General features: G+C 52.6%; 1 protein-coding gene across 5 annotated transcripts in view; it reads left to right on the top strand.

The window, feature by feature from the left end:
* Positions 1–16,272, top strand: part of LOC119223090 (receptor tyrosine-protein kinase erbB-4-like) — a 116,010-nt gene that overhangs the window by 87,018 nt on the left and 12,720 nt on the right. For 4 of the 5 annotated variants that reach the window (XM_062561444.1, XM_062561442.1, XM_062561443.1 and 1 more), the window contains exons 16-20: positions 1,311–1,355; positions 2,674–2,806; positions 7,180–7,302; positions 7,840–7,938; positions 10,244–10,429. In XM_062561444.1, the coding sequence (XP_062417428.1) occupies positions 1,311–1,355; positions 2,674–2,806; positions 7,180–7,302; positions 7,840–7,938; positions 10,244–10,429 (586 nt within the window). The remainder of the gene's footprint in view (positions 1–1,310; positions 1,356–2,673; positions 2,807–7,179; positions 7,303–7,839; positions 7,939–10,243; positions 10,430–16,272) is intronic. The other variant, XM_062561441.1, reaches the window with a different exon arrangement.

Raw genomic sequence — 16,272 nt, 5'->3', positions numbered from 1 at the left:
CACTGCTCTCCGGGTGTCACGGCAAAGAATAGAAAGGAAAAGAAAGCTCGCCCTCCTGGCTGTGATAAACCAATCTTTTACCCCCCAGAAGAGATAGACGGCGCTGTGCAGATCAGTTATTCAATCAGCCCGTGGAGCCGCTCTTCCTGGGGGGGGTCGTCCTCCTGTCACCAGACCGCTGCGCAGCACCCCCACGTCGGAATCACAGGCGCGGCCCCTCGAACTTGCCTTCCAATCAGCACTTTTTGAACCGTTGGTAGAAGCAGCTCAGTCAATGCGGTCTGTGCGTAGGAGAATGGTAAACGATTCAAATCAAGTTCAATAAAGTACCAAAAAGCATAAATCAAAAGAAGAAGAGTGTGTCCTGTACCTAATGATGTTTGTTGTCGCACCGCTGCTTTGTTCCCCAGGAAGGAAACAATGTCGCACACAGAACATCGGATCATCGCGGATTATCATTAATCAGCCGTTCGGTGCACCATTTAATTGACACTGACTTTTGGAGGAGCCACAGTTGTCAGCGGTTTAATTTGGAAGCTGGCGCGCTCTCGTAATCCTCTGAGTAATTTGTTGTGTCTTGTGTGCCTGCAAACACACACACACACACACACACACACACACACACAGGCTTCCTCCGTTGTCTTTCATCCTGTCCTCCACTCGAGTAGAATTAATGAACAGCTAACGACTTCCTGCCGACCCAATGCTTAAAAAGCCCACTTCATCGCCACTGCTCTCCCCTCGATGTACGCCTTCGGCGAGTCGGGAAGGAGGGTAAAGACGCCGGATGAGCCAACAAACACAAACCAAACGTGTGAAAGATGGCCGAGGGGGTGTTTATGTGTCATAAAGTGTGATCCACTGAAGACGCATCTAGAAGCTCAATCCATGGCGGAAGAAAGACAAATCACAGAGTGAAACACAAGAGCCATCATATAACTATGAATGGAATGCATTGTATTGATGGAAAGGTCCCGTTTTAGATACCTGAATGCTGTTTCAGTGTTTCCGTCTCTGAAGTGAGGTCAGGAACCAACGACCTTCTCCAGAGGGTTTTCATTTTGAAAAGTCAAACCGATCATTGTCTGTGTAATGTCGCGTGAATCACACAAGAGCAAAGCGCGCCCCGACCCGCCCACGCCGACGGGAGGTCGGTCGCGCTCCTGGTTCCGATCATTGACAGGTCTGCCCTCCCACACCCCCACACCGGTAACGGCTGACGTGGCGTGGAGGAGAGACAACGCGAGATTCGCTCATAACCCCGTCTCCGGTTTAATGGACGATGTCTCTGGCTTTGTGTGCCCCCGCAGGTGCGTCGGGCCGAGACTCCAAGATTGCGTGGGGATGATGGACAGGTAAGAGATCCAAAGATGCAGCCGCTAAGTGGCGCCGGGAGGCCGGCGTCACATCCCGCCACTACTCATTACACGTCCTCACGCCGCGCATTAGCATGAGCGCTTACGGGTGTCCCGTAATTGATGGATGACTCGGGATCGTCTGGCCCCGCTCGGACTCTCGTGGGCTAATTTGTGCCACTGTTGACGGGTTTTAAAATGTGTCAGTGGCCTGTCACATTAGATGTGAAGAGTCCAACCGATGGAAAGTTCCTTCCCTCCGACACAGACGGGCCAATCAGCGCTCCGCAGCGCACACGGGTGGGGGGGGGGGGAAGGAGGGGGGGACTCGGCAAAGGCTCCATTTAGAGAAAGCGTACGCACAAACGAAATAGACAACAACAACAACTTAATACGCCAGTAAAAAAACCTTGATCTCTAAAGTCGGGATGTCAAACTCATTAGATTTGAACAAAAAACAGCACAGCCATAAAAACTAGAGGACACAGAAATGAGAGCCTTTTTATTCTCCCCTTGGTAAAAGCTTCTACCAGAGGGAAATAAGTCCTCATCGCCAGAGTTGTCCTCTTGCTCACAAAGTGGCGTTCAGTGTCTTAATCAGCTCTGAACTCCTCCCCGTGTGTTGTCCTCCCCCCCCCCGTCGTCGTTGTTGTTGTTGTTGTTGTTGTTGTCTCTCCTTCCCCTCTCTATCTAATTCATTCCAAACCGCTGGATTACTATTCACCGCATGGCTGTGTATCTCATTTGGTCGTGACCCGCAGCCTCTTAGCCCCCCCCACCCCCTTCCGGTTGATCACAATCGATACAGCAAAAGCATCGGCGCCTCGCTTCCCCCGCAGCTCCGTGGTACACGAGTCTCCCATTAGCCGCCGAGAAAGGAGCTTATTGGGGAGACGCAGGTGTTCCTTCCATTGCGTGGCGCTGTGTGTTGTCCATAAGATAAAAAAAGAAGGGCATTGAATATTCTGCCGAAAAGGAAGGATGAGAGTGGCAGAGGCACCGAATCGAGCGCAACGCCCGTGTAAATGGCAAAAGCATTAGCTTTTTAACTGGCAACCTCTAGCCCCCCCCCCCCCCCCCCGCGTGACTCCTGTAGACTCCGAACTCTACCGCCGTGGTCCCCTGTTGCCTCTGTTATTAATTACAAACGGATGTCGTTCCTGGGGAATCTTGTCATTTTCTCAGACTTGTTGGACGAGAGCTAGACATGCGTTAGGCCAGCGTTCCTTTTGGTTCCCTGATGTTTCGGCATCGTTGACGTTTGTTTCCTCTTACCCCCCCTCCTCCTCTCGCCCCTCCCCCCCCCCCGTCTGCACAGGACACCACTGATAGCGGCCGGCATTATCGGCGGCCTGTTCATCGTCGTCATCCTGGCGCTCAGCGTGGCCGTTTCTGTCCGACGCAAAAGCATCAAGAAGAAGAGGGCCCTGCGGCGCTTCCTGGAGACGGAGGTGAGAGGGTCGAGGGGGGGGGGGGGGAGGGGTGTTACATCTGCGACATTAATTGTCTTTGAGATTTGTCTTTATCTCAAGGTTGCAAACTGCACTCGGACCTTGAAACTTCGAACCTCAGCTCTGGTCGTCGGTCTGCCCTTGAAGGTTGGTGAGGGGGGGTAATTTCTGCATTAACCCCCCCCCCCCCCCGAAAGCATCAGACACAGGAGGAAGTAAGAGAGAGTGGCGCAGGTGAGCGCAGGTGCACGTGGGCCTTCCTGCTGCGGCTGATGGCCACGCGTTGTCTTTCTCCCTGCGGTGATGTCATCGCCGAGGGGGTCGACTGAGTGGCCTTGTCTACGGGCCGCCTGTCAGTCTGCATCGGTGTAATTTACAGGTGGAGGCTGCAGTGCTATAGACAGCTGTCAGGCCGCGGTGCAGTCTCTGCCTCGGCCCGGCCGCACACATCCATTTTAATCAGCCCGGCCCTGTTCCGACAGCCTCTCGACCGCAGGAGGTAGGGAGGAGGAGGGGGGGGGGGTAGATTTGTTAATGTACTGTCACGGGGAAAAAGAGGCGGTGCAGGATCCGGCTGGAGGGGCGTTCTGCATTTCCCTGTGCGGACAGATTTTTGCTCCGTCACAGGCAATTTTCTGATTCTTCAAGGAGACGTAGTGAGGTGTAAAGGGAACGATACACAATTCAACGTGCAAAGCCCGGGACAGGTCGGCCTAAAGGTCAGACGGAGCAGGTCGTGCATGACCCTGCGCCTTGGTCCTTCTGTGTGTTGGCTGAAAGGCGAGGAACAAGCCCTGGAAGGTGTCATTACCGGAGCCACCAGGGACAAAAAATATGTCATCTCTAGCCATCGTTTCAGCCAGCCCCCCTCCCGACCTATCCGCCATGGCTTCTGTAAACAGAGAGCTCACCTCTTGTGTCAGACAGGAAAGCGAGGCCTCCAGTGCACGCTGTCAAAGCGTCACGCGAGAGCTCAGCCAGCGTTTCAAGGACACGTGTGAAGGCCGCGTTGACTTCCAAAAGGCGCCCACTCTTTTATTCCTTTAAGGCCGTCTCTGCGTTAATATTTTCCACTTTTCCTTTTCCTTTTTGCGTTCTCCATTTTGATCACTGCAAGTCCATTTGGCCGTCTGCCTCCCGTTATTCCAATCTTTTTAAGATTTCTTTCTGTTTCAGTTGTTTGTTCCCCTCTCTCTCACCTTGAGAAACAAAAAAGCCAATCTCACACTGTGGTGCCTCTTAAAGAATCCCCTCAATACAAATGGCTCTGCTCGCGGGGAGAGGCAGACCCCAACAGCGCAGTCCCCCCCCTCCTCCCATCTCTGTTGCAGCTCCCGGGCCTTGAACTTTGACCCCAGTCCAATGAGGCGGTATTAATGCAGTCGGAAGGTCCCCTTCCAGCGGCTTTTGTGCAGACACGGGGCCGCGTGAGTGTTTCAGCACCGGGGGCTGTGGACAGCTCTCACACGCTGCTCACACGCGCCCCTCTGCTTTTCTTCAAGTGGAGCTGGACAGCTCCCGCCGTGGGAGGGGGGGGGGGGGGGGGGGTGTTTAGTCATCACATATGAACTGTTCAAATACCCTGAACCTCATGTTAAATTCGATTGAGAAAATACATCTTGTTGGCTATCGTAGCGGTGCGATGAGGATTACGCTTCGGCCCCTTCTAGTTCTCAATGCTGCTCAGTTGCCCCGGGCAACGGTGGATTGTTATTGCCAGCGATGTCCACCTGGTCCTGTGGAGGACCAGTCGAGCTCTACTTGGTTGTCTGGATCCGGTCCGCACCAGCCAATCGGCAGGCTAGGTGGAGAGTGCTGGGACCCCGTCGCCAGTGGTCTTAACACTCCTACTATTTATCCCCGGGGCCCCATGACTACATATACTTGTCTCTGAGAGAAGAAAACATCTAAATGCATCTGTCAACTTTGAGTCCTGAATTCTAGGTCGCGCAGAGGAGGCTTTCCAGAAGAAACCTCGTTGGGAAACTAAGAAGTGCAATGAAAGAGTGCTCCTTAAATGCAGATAGGGGAGGGGAAGAGCCGCTGGGATGGGCTCGCTAATACCAAGGATGAATGCCCTCGCATACTGATAAGCACGCCTTGGTGCTATCATGTGCAAATGGTCTTAATGAGCTCACTCCGTGTCATTGTGGTTTCCAAAGTAACCCGCGAGAATATTTTACTGGGCCATCAAGATACCCCAAATTTGAGAGTGGGGAAATGGCGGGGATACGAGGGAGCAAATGTTCTGTTTTGTGACCTTCCGCGCCTTGGCACGGTTCATTTAGCCGCCTTGCACTGTACCAGTTAGTTTATGACACAGTAAAACCAAATGTCATGAGAGCATTTAACCACTTATTAGGCCATTTCGACTATAGAGAGCAAAGTCTTATATTTCCAGTAACACATCTATTTTTGTCACTTCCATAAGTTCAGTATTATTATGACTCCCTGGAAGGATTATTCAAAGAAATAGGAACAGACACGGATATCAGCCTCGTTTGACCCGGTTTCAATTACACAATGCGGCAAATGTAGCGTTCTAGGTGAGAAATGTTCACATTAGAGCCCGCACCCGGGGGCTCGCAGTGCAACCTTATGTTTGAGGACGTTGTTTACTTACTCGATACGGAATAATTCTGTGAATGTATTCCTGCTCGAGGCCGGTACATACCGCTCATTTGTCCAGTGAAGCATCTGAGTCCAGCGCACCGCGCCCCCCCGCTGAGGCTCATTTGGCAAAGGCAAGGTGTACACAAAGTGTTGTGGTGTGTGTGTGTGTGTGTGTGTGTGTGTGTGTGTGTGCGTGTGTGTGTGTGTGTGTGTGCGTGCGAGAGCTCCAGAGATTGTCCCGGGCCATGGTGTGCATCTTATTTAATAGACGGCGCGTCTCCTCCCCTCATCAGGCCGGTCATGCTTCGTCCTAATGAAACAATAACAGCCACAGCCTGTCGCCATCTGCTCGTTCTGCTGCTCCTCTCCTCCTCCCTCGTACCAAACCTCCATTTCACCTGTCTTCACCGTATGCACATATGCATATATGCACACATTTTGCTTTTTTTGTCACTGTTTGAAGTAGTCAACAAGAGACTAGCGTGCACCCATCAGATCTCGGCTGTATTTGGGAAGTAGGCGTGAGGGTAGCTGATGCTGGCGATTCCGTCTCTGTCAATCAATTGCGATTAAAAACGTGAGCACTCAGAAAAGATTAGCTGAGTTCTTGAGTGCTGAGCTCTCCTTGATTGTTTCTTACTGTAAATATTGAGTCTTCTCAACACTTCTCAGGGGCTTTAAGCACGCTTCTTCCAGACGGAGGTAACCCTTCGTGTGTACATTATTAACTTAATGTAGCTCCGGAGATTTTGATGAAAATGTCATACAATAGTTTATTTTATTTAAGGTTTTCACCATTACACAATCACTGAGTCACAGCGCCTCCTGTCATCTCGCGCGTGGTGACGCCGCCCTCGGCCCGGCCATAACAAGGGGGCTTCGAGCGGCGCGGCGCCATCCATCCTTCCGGCTCGCCCCGGTCCTGTTGTGCTGACGGTTTTATGCCGCGTTAAGTAAGTGTGTGTGGCACCGAGCGACTGATATATGGTCTCATTACGTTGTTTGATGGCCGTGGCCAAGCCGGGTGATTATGCCGCTGATAAACCGCGCGGCGGGTGAGGCACGCGTAGGCCGATAGGCTCATTAAGACGCGTATTGATCGGAGGCATTGACTTCCTCTGTGTGTGTGTGTGTGTGTGTGTGTGTGCGTGTCTTGGGCTCTCATGTGTGCTTTAGTCTTGTTTATGAGCTTGAATTCGCAAGCGTTGTCAATATTTGCGTGCACTGCACATGCATGTGATCTGCATGTGATATGCATGCATATACTGTGTGTGTGTGTGTGTGTGTGTGCTTGTTCTTCCAACCCTCCTGGCTCAGACGTCTTCACTGCTGGGCTACAGGTGCCAGCTCCGGGGCCCTTTTTCATATTTAGCAGCCAAGGCCTCTGCGCGGCGCCGTGCCGGGCGGGTGGCGGGCCAGCTGCCGCTCCGCCGTCGGCTGCTGCCGCTGCTGCTGCCGCTGCTGCTGGCGCCGCGGAGGGGGCCCAGTGACGACCTCGAATGGGAAATTGTTTTGTGTGTGCACAGCCGGTGAGCCGCTACGACGCGCCAGGCTGTGGTTTTGTTCAGCGGTGGGCGCGGTGGCTGCCAGCGCCGACGGACCGCCGCGCTGGCGCGTTCGTGCTCATGTTCTGCTCTTGTTGTGTTAAAAAGAGCGAGGTTTCAGAGAAACAACAGATGACGGCGCGCCTTTCATGCTTCTTCTTTCTTTCTTGAATATGCGAGTGGGATTGACAGTTTGATTGTGTGTGTTCTCGTCAGCTGGTGGAGCCGCTGACCCCGAGCGGGACGGCCCCCAACCAGGCCCAGCTGCGCATCCTCAAGGAGACCGAGCTGAAGAAGGTCAAGATCCTGGGCTCCGGGGCTTTCGGGACCGTCTACAAGGTGAGCGCGCCGCTCAGACCCCCGGGCCGCCGCGGACGTGAACGGCGGCAATAGGGAAGACGCTCTTTCAGGGTGGAAGCGCCCCCGCGTGACAACCTCAACAATGGGCACAAAGCGCCTCCTGACAGACGCCAGCCGAGGGCGCCTCAAGGACCCGGAGCGCAGGCGGCTGTTTGCTTGCCAACTTTCGCCGCCCTTGGCAGAATTGTGCACGCCGCCCCGAAAACTCTGCAAACTCGTTGAATAGATACAGCATTGTCAACCACCCCCCCCCCCAGCTTCCTCTCCATCACATTAATGATGTTACATGGATTTGAAGGCATGTTATGATCCAGATCCCTTTGCTTAATTGCTTCTATTTAGGGATCAGACAGTGAGTGGAAGTGTTTGAATTGGGGGTTTTTTCTTTTAATTTAAAGGAATGTCAGCGGGTGTGGGGGGGGACGCCGTTAAACACAGGAAGGGGCCATCACTCCCACCGGCGCATGTGCGGTGTTCGTTGAGGCGGCGTTCATGGTGATTACTTGTGTGTTTCAGGGCATCTGGGTCCCCGAAGGTGAGACGGTGAAGATCCCCGTGGCTATTAAAATCCTCAACGAGACCACGGGCCCCAAAGCCAACGTGGAGTTCATGGACGTGAGTGTTTACCCCCCACCCCCCTCCCCCAGAGCCGCGCGGCTTTGTGCGTCCGCCGGTACGTTGTTACGAGAGCGGCGACTCGGACGGAGGCGGCAATAAAGCCGGGCGAGTCCGGAGCGAGACTCCATTAAAAAACGCGTTTATGAGATATGGCTTTATTGGAATCCAGGAGGGAAAGAGGGATGGGGGGGGGGGGGCTCCCTTCCCACCTTATCTCCGTCACCTCCCTCCTCCGTCCTTTCCTCCCCCCCTTTCCTCCCTTTTTCACCCGTCCTTCTTTTCACTTATGTTCAGGTTTTGCAAAAGGATGGCAGTTCATCTTCCATAGCGTTTTGGATGTTGGCCCAACGGTTTAAATCTTCTCGTGCTCTGCCTACAACTTTCTCCGAGTCCATCTTTTCTTCCTCTTCCTCTTGCACACAATTGATTTTTTTTCTTCCCCATTCCCTCTCCCTTCTCTTCTCCTTCTACTTTGACAGTAAAACTACAATGATTTGTTGATTCGTAAGAACTATTTTGCCCTTGTCATTTTGCGAGCAACAAGACCCAGAAATGCTCCCCGGAAACATAAATCCATGGTTTTTAAAACCAGTAAAAGGAACCTGTGACCTTGGACTTTTTTTTTCTTTTTATAGGTCGATAAATAAGAGTGAATCGTCGTATTACTGAAACAACATGGCTGCGCTTCCATCTTTTATTTCCCTTTCTGCCCATTTTTTCTCTCCCTGCATTTACTTCCACCTCCCTCCTCCTCGCCTGTTTCTCCCAGCGGGGGGTCTCTGTCCATCCAGAGCCAATATGCTCCGTCTGCCGCCTTGTTAAACAGCAATCTAAAGGCAGGCTCACGCCTCGCCGCTGGGAAGCTAGCCACTGGAGTGCCGGCGCCAAACACACACACACACACACACACACACACCGATAACCGCACGGCGCGCACAATAAAAGCCTCCCCGGGAGGTTGCGGCCTCGCATGCAACAGCATGCTGATGTGTTTGAATCAACAACAAAAAAATCTGAATTCAGAGGGAGCGAGTTGATTGTCTCACAGGAAATGCAAAATCCTAATATAACACACTAAATAAGAGTGTTTCCATGCGTGCGTGTGTGTGTGTGTGTGTGTGTGTGTGTGAGGGGAAGTGAGCAGGTGGGTTAGATTTCACACACACACACACACACACACACACAGGTGTCCTCCTAAGCTCTTCCCCTCCCTCTACTTCCTTCTCTCTTGATCTGGAGGGGGGTAAGCATGCCGGGGGGGGGTTCTATGGAGTAGAGATGTAGTGGCACTACCTCAGGTGTCTGTTTAAATCAGGACACTGTTGGTGGCAAAAGCCTCTCTGCGTCCTATTGCCCCCCCCACCCCCACCCCCCCCTACTGTTTAGAATGAATCTACTCACACCCTCTCCGCCACCACTCTCACCTCTAAGGTAATTCTTTAGCACCCAAATTTAAAAATCTATCTAGCAGCTCCCCCCCCCCCAGTCTGCCGCGAGGCGGAGTGCGAGTGTGTCCTTGAGTGCGCGAGCGTGGAGTGTTTTCGGAGAGCTGCCAAGAGCGTTTTGGCCACATGCGACAGCGGCGCGAGCGGCCCGAGAGGCACCAGGAGAGTGAAGTGAGCTCTTTCAAGCGACGGGCTCCGGGGCGGCGCAGCTTCTGCTCGGGCCCTCCATGCCGCATTCGCGCCGGCCACGAGTGCCGACCCTCTCGCCTACTGTCGCGACACTCGATCGCCCCGCCGCAGACCCTTCTGCTGCGCGGCTCGGGCAATAACAATTACCCGAAGGTTGAGTCCCAACTGTTGCGAAAACCTCTTCGGCCATCTGCCCCCCGGGGGGGGGGGGGGGGTGGGGGTGGGGGTGGGTGAGGGAGATGAGACGGAAAATGCGTTTACACGCCGTATCGAGCCGGGGAGAAAGCCTGTGAAATCAGACATGCGGCGCCCCTGTTGGGCGGATCCGAGCGACCCGATGCCTGCTAAAATATACACCAAGGAGGCTGCGTTTGTGCGGCTTTGAAAGGGGATTTGCTGCCACAGTGGGAGCACCATGTGGACAGATGCTTTGCATGCAGATACAGGCATCAGACTAAATGTATGAATCTAATTCCACCCCCCCCTCCCCCCCCAGCAGGAAGTCCAAATAGATTTTGCCAAGAAAATTGGTTCAACAAGCTTGCACTTCAGTGACTTATTTTCGCAGAAGACTCCACGTGTTCTGCATCATGTACGAATGCCCGAAAAAAAACGCAGTCTTCTTAGTTCCTCTTTGTCCCGCCACCTCCCCCCCCCCTCTCACCCAGGAGGCCCTGATCATGGCCAGCGTGGAGCACCCCCACCTGGTGCGCCTGCTGGGCGTGTGCCTGAGCCCCACCATCCAGCTGGTCACCCAGCTCATGCCCCACGGCTGCCTCCTCGACTACGTGCACGAGCACAAGGACAACATCGGCTCGCAGCTGCTGCTCAACTGGTGTGTCCAGATCGCCAAGGTAGGGGCCACGACGAGGCATTTTTTATTTTTTGTTGCACGCATCATGTTGCTGCCACGCTCCAATGTCTTGTTTGGTGTCGGATGTTTTCGATCCGACGCGTAACCTGCGCAGGTGTCTTCTGGGCGTTGAATGTGGATCCGCGCGAGAAGCTGCAGAGAGAAGTCTGCGAGCAGTTGGACGACGCGTCGTTTGAGTTTAATGTTGTTGACTTGTTCCTATTAATCTCCTCCAGTTTGCCCCCGTTGATCCTAATTATCCTCACTGCTTGACACGCTGACCATTCCCACAAACCCTTCACAGTTGACACGAAGGGCCCCTGACGTCGTTTTCGGCAGCGGGCATGCCTAGTTTGCTTGGAAGTCTGTCTTAGGAGAGCATCAACACGCATTATCCTCTCCGGGGGGGGGGGGGGGGGGGGGGAATGAGTGACGGCGCGAGAAATTAAACGAATTAAACAGCCCGACGCGGCACACGCAAACTAAATCTGCACCCTGGGTTCATGAAAAACAAAGCATCGAGGCTCTGAATATTCGGTGTGCTTCCGCTTACCCGAAGATGTTTTCCGTTGCCGACGGGGTCGACGGGGGCCAGACTGCTCCGCCTGCGGGACGGCACCCGGGCGCCGTTCCATTATGCGCCGGCATCTGCCGCGGCACAGAGGCCGCCGACACTGAGGCGACGTGGAAATGAGTCCCCGTGACATCGGAGGTGACTGAGGGGGGGGGGGGGGGGGGTTCCTGCAGTCAGTCTGTAGCGTTCATCTGATGGCTGATCGGACAGAGGTGCACATCCATTGGGTTTCTGAAAGAATCACATCTGGTTTCTGTCCTGATGTTACAACACACAAATCAAGGCTTTTCATAGACATGCATGGCTTCTCTTTTTCCGTTCATGCATCTTTTGCTTGTTGCCCGTTTCATTTTTTTAAGTTTCGTTGGGAAGAAAGAACATGTTGAGATGCCAGCTGTCCATAAGACTCTTTCTTTTTTTTTTTTTTTTTTTCCTGCCAGGTGTCACACCGTTTGTCAATGTGTTGCTACGAGCTCCTCACCAACCAGCATGCTGTCCGGGGAAAAACAGTTAACCCATAAATTGCTTGTTCACAAGTGACCCTCTGCTCCTATATTCAGATAATGTTCTCCTTCAAAAGGACTCGGGCCATTGGAATTGATTCATATGGGTCATTGTAGAGGCAATATGTCCAAGTAAGTCAGGGATGAGAGCTGTGCTTTCACGGGGTTGGAGGTTATTGAGGGAGGACTTAACCCTTTATTTCCCCGTGATGGATGAGTCCCAGGAGCACGGGCAGCAGGTTACTTAGGCAGGGACTTATTGCCGTAATTGGATTCGATTTCACCTGCGGCGGCCAGAGGGGAAGTGTCAGTTTCTTAGTGGTTCTAGAAGTGAGGAAGAGCGAGAGCGAGTATCATTCACGACTGTCCTCGACGCGCCCGCCCCCCCCCCCCCCCCCCCCCCCCTGACACTCGACCCTGGCTCGGTTTTAGACTGCTCTGCGATTCCAGTAGGGTCGAAGGCGCCTGACTGACTGAAAATCAAAGACTGATAATTAGTTTTCATTGAGGGAATTTGGGAATCAAGGGTGGGGGGGGGACTTGATTACATTCTGACTCCGCTCCTCACGGGCTCAGGTACTCGTTAGGCGCCATGAGTTCCAGAGCACGCGGGACGGGAGCTAAACGCTCTCGGCAGTGAAGCCAGGAAAGCTCGTTCCTTCTGTTTTATTGCCCTCTTGGATCTTCAGTCACATGACCCCCGAGTTATTATCCAGAGCCGGGAAAAGAGATTCTGGTGCGTGTGCGCGCGCGCCTTTGTGCCTTTGTGTGTGTCCGAGCAGGTGCCCGAGTGCGTTTGTGCACATGAGCCCACTAAATAACTCCTCTGGGCGATGCCTGCACTCTCGTGGTAACGACGTGAGACTCGTCCTCCGGGAGGATGGGGAAAATGATCTTTCCCCCGGCCTTCAGTTAGCGTTTAAAGGGCTGTTGTTACATTTTTTTCTGCTTAAATATTGGAAAAAATAGACTCCAGTATTTTTCTTTTTCTGTCCAATTATTCCTCTGAGGGTAAGGATTAATTCCACAATTAACCAATAACAGAAAATCACCTGTTTTTAAAAATAACTGCCATTTTCGTCCTTGGATTTTTGTTAAATATTACATAGTGCAGAACTGAGGAAATGTAAATACCGAGGTACAAGTATCTCCAAAGTGTACTAAATGAATAAATAAGAATAATTATTATTATTTTATTAGAATAATAAAGCTACGATGCAATCGGAACCAGGTGGAGAAAAACGTTGTTGTTTTCCTGCACAGCCATAACATTGTGGCAATTTCCCCCCCCAAAAAACACCTTACCCCACACGCCCCCCCCCCCATCCCCCCCGCCACAGCAGCACAAACAGCGGCCGTATGTGGGCTCTGACCCGGGCAGGTGACCGCTGTGCTGCAAATGGATTGGCCAAGGCCCGTCGCCAGGCAGTGACTCTTCATCACTGAGTGTTTTGGGCATTGAGATAATGGCCCCCATTAATCTCCAGCCACACTCAGGGCTGTCCCCCCCCCCCCCCCCCCCCTCCCAGCGCCACACACAATGAGTGACGCTCGCATAACGGCACACACACATTCACATTATGCGGGACACACACAGAGGTCTCTTTGGATCCGTGCGAATGGCCTGTAATTTATTAGTCTCGATCTTTCCTTTCTCTTTTTTTCTCCCCTCTCATCCTTCTTTTCTGTTCCTTTCCTAAACTTCCTTTCCGGTGGGTTGTGTGTCCTTTTCTCTCTTCTTCTCTCTATCTCTTTTTTTGGCTTTTCCTTCTCTCCTCTCCTTACATATCCTTTTCTATTATTACACTTTACCCACCGTCTTACCCTTCCCTTTCATAAATGGGCTCGAGTAGCGCGGTTTCCATGGTGGCCGTGTGCTCGCTCATGTTTGTCAAAGGTCAAAGTTGGCCCTCTGCCTCTCCTTCCATACTAGCCTCTCAGGGCCACAGATCCTGAAGTGACCTTTTCTGTCTGTGCGTGTGCAAATGTTTGTGTAGCCGGAGAAAACAAGGGATTTTCTGACCTTGCTCTGCGTCTCCATCTTGTCTCCGTCTTCTCTTTATTAGTCCTTCTCTCTCTCCTCCTCACACACACATATACACAGTGTTTTTTTCATTGGATTTTGGATTATTAATGGAATAATTAGGTTTGGGATGTATTTTAATGAACAAATCAATCACTGAATTAAATATGGGATTGTAAGCGAGTGTGTGCAGGGCTTCGGCAGTCTTTTAATTTGGCTCCCCCCTCTTCTTCCCTCTCTGTCTTCCTCTCCTCCGGCTCAGTATAATGAAAGTAAAATAGATTTGGCAAGTCGCTGTCCGGCCCGTGAAATGATTGGCCTTGGCAGTGACGCCTGCGCTGGATGAGGGTCTTGATTGTTGTTGTTTTTTTGATGGGGGGGGGGGGGGGTCGGCTCGGTGAGGCCTCGTATCTAGGCCACATCTTACAGACTTTACAGCTAATGTTGGCGCTGAATACTGACCTCCAAAAAAATTGTCCAAGGTGAGCTTCACACCGTGCTGGTAGTTTAAATAGATGCTTCCAGTGATACTCGGGGGTTTCAGGTGAGGGGGGGGAGTACGTCTCCCCGCCCACCGCTTAGAGACGTGTGTATATAATGTCCTCGCGTAGAGGATAGTGTGTCTGTGTGTCCAGCTTTGTGTCCCGCGGTGGTTGACACCGTAGAAGCTGCTCCTGGTTTTACGTTTTCTCCGTCCTGTGATATAGAATTCATGTTTGTTTGCATCAACTGAATGAAGACGACGTAAGCCCATTTTTCACCCCGGCGTGGATGCATTCCGGCAGGTGGAGCATGCGCGGTGGTCGGTTAGAAGTCGATGCACGTGTGGCAGCTAAGCACTTTTTCAGGTTTAATTCACTTCGATTTAAATCTTAGGTTTAAGTACATTTCGGATGAACATTGATATGTTGCAGCCATGAAAACGGCACTGTAACATGGTAATACTAGTGGTAAAAATGCCGAAAATGGTGATAGTTGACCTTACAATGAGTCATTTGGCAAAAACAATTGCAGCTCAAGGTCTTCCTCATTGCTCTTAGTTAAAGCTGCACGGGCCAATAGCATCACACTATCACCAATTCCATCATGTCACCATGCAGCTCAGAGCTTTTTGGGAAAGCGCATCACGCCGTGGCAAACAGTGCAACCCATAATGCTATTCTACTTCCTGAAAAGAAGAAAAACAGTGAGCCGCTTTCCGTCCTCCAAACACACACACACACACACACACACACACACACACATGGAGGGACGCAGAAAGTGGGCACCTGTCCCTGCTGATGCAACGAAACGAGGAAATGTGGCGGAGGGAGATCGAAGAGGAAGAGCGGTCAGCAGCGGGATAAGCCCCCCCCCCCCCCCCCTCCCGGGGTCTTTCTAATTATCTGTAAGGATCAGCAGTGCTCAAGGATGCATAAGGGGAGGGATTTGACTGCTAGATCCACTGGATAGAAAGGCCTGATCGGAGCGGTCACCTCACTCTGCATGCACACACACACACGCACACACACACACACATGCACGCAGAGGCCGAGGCTCATTAGACGCAGGCACACGGACGCGTGCGGGAATCCTCTTGCGGCTCCATTTCCCAAACTGCTGACTCGTCCTGCTGACTCAAGTCCTGCGAAAGTCATTTTCCCCCCCAAAAAAAGAAGAAGAAGAAGACGAGTGATTCCGCTGCGGCTCCCGTTCCGTTAAGTGGCGTCAAGTTTTCCCGTTTCCCGGGACAAAGGTTCCACGCAGTGATAATCCGCCGCGTGCCCACGTCCAATCACGAGCATGAACACATAGGCTCTGTATTCCCACTCGGCCACGGGCCTCCCGGTCAATTAAAGGTAAAATAAACTAAACACTTCTCCCCCCCCCCCCTTCCGGCAATCTGGGCGGCCGGCGAGCTGTTGGTCGGGTCGTTAGCGTCCTGAGCGACGGAAATGTCACCCCCTGTTGGACTGTTTCAGTTTGAGGTTGACTTGAAGGAATTGCAACTTCACATCAACGCCTTTCGCTTCAAAAGAGCGCGCGTTGATGTCACTGATCAAGTTGTTTCCCCCTTTCTAATCCCGCACATTATACCCCCCCCCCCCCCTAAAAAAAACAAATATTGACATTTGCTTATGTAAATTTTCCAGCGGCGGCCTTTTATCGGCGGCTCGGTGACATTTCGGATGGGTCTCTCCGTCCCACAGGGGAGATGAGATCATGGTCATGCAGCTCGGGTGATTTTACTTTTTTTCTCGTTCCCTCTCTTGGGGGAGGCGGCAATTAGGAAGGGAGACTAGCGAGCGGGGGTTAGAACCTGGCGTCGCCCCCCCTCGCCAACCGACCCGCTGACCTGGAAACGCGTGGCTTTCCAAAAGGAGATTCTCTCCTCGATGCGAGTTGTTTCCGAAACACATTCATTCCTGCCTCTTCCATTTTTCCCCCTTCCCCCCCGAGCGGGCCCATTGTGCGCGCTCCTTATCGCACCGGTCCCAGCCCTCGGCGCGCCGGCGGCCCCACATTCCTCACGTCGTCGCCGCCTCTCCGCCCCGCTCAGCGCCAGGGGGAGGGGGAGGGGCCCCGGTGCTCCACACTTGTGGTGTCTGTTTTTGTGTTTTTTTTCAGCGAGTGATTTCCTGTTACATCCGAAAAGTGCGATATGTTAACACCCGGATCTTCGTGCACAATGGGGCAGATGTGCCATGTTCACGAGCAGTGATTGACAGCTGCGTTGGAGACTCCCCTGATGCCACCTCGAGCCA

Source organism: Pungitius pungitius, chromosome 3, assembly GCF_949316345.1.
Source record: "Pungitius pungitius chromosome 3, fPunPun2.1, whole genome shotgun sequence".
Classification (NCBI taxonomy): domain Eukaryota; kingdom Metazoa; phylum Chordata; class Actinopteri; order Perciformes; family Gasterosteidae; genus Pungitius; species Pungitius pungitius.
The sequence above is the reverse complement of the archived record's forward strand: the minus strand, read 5'-3'. Positions and strand labels throughout refer to the sequence as shown.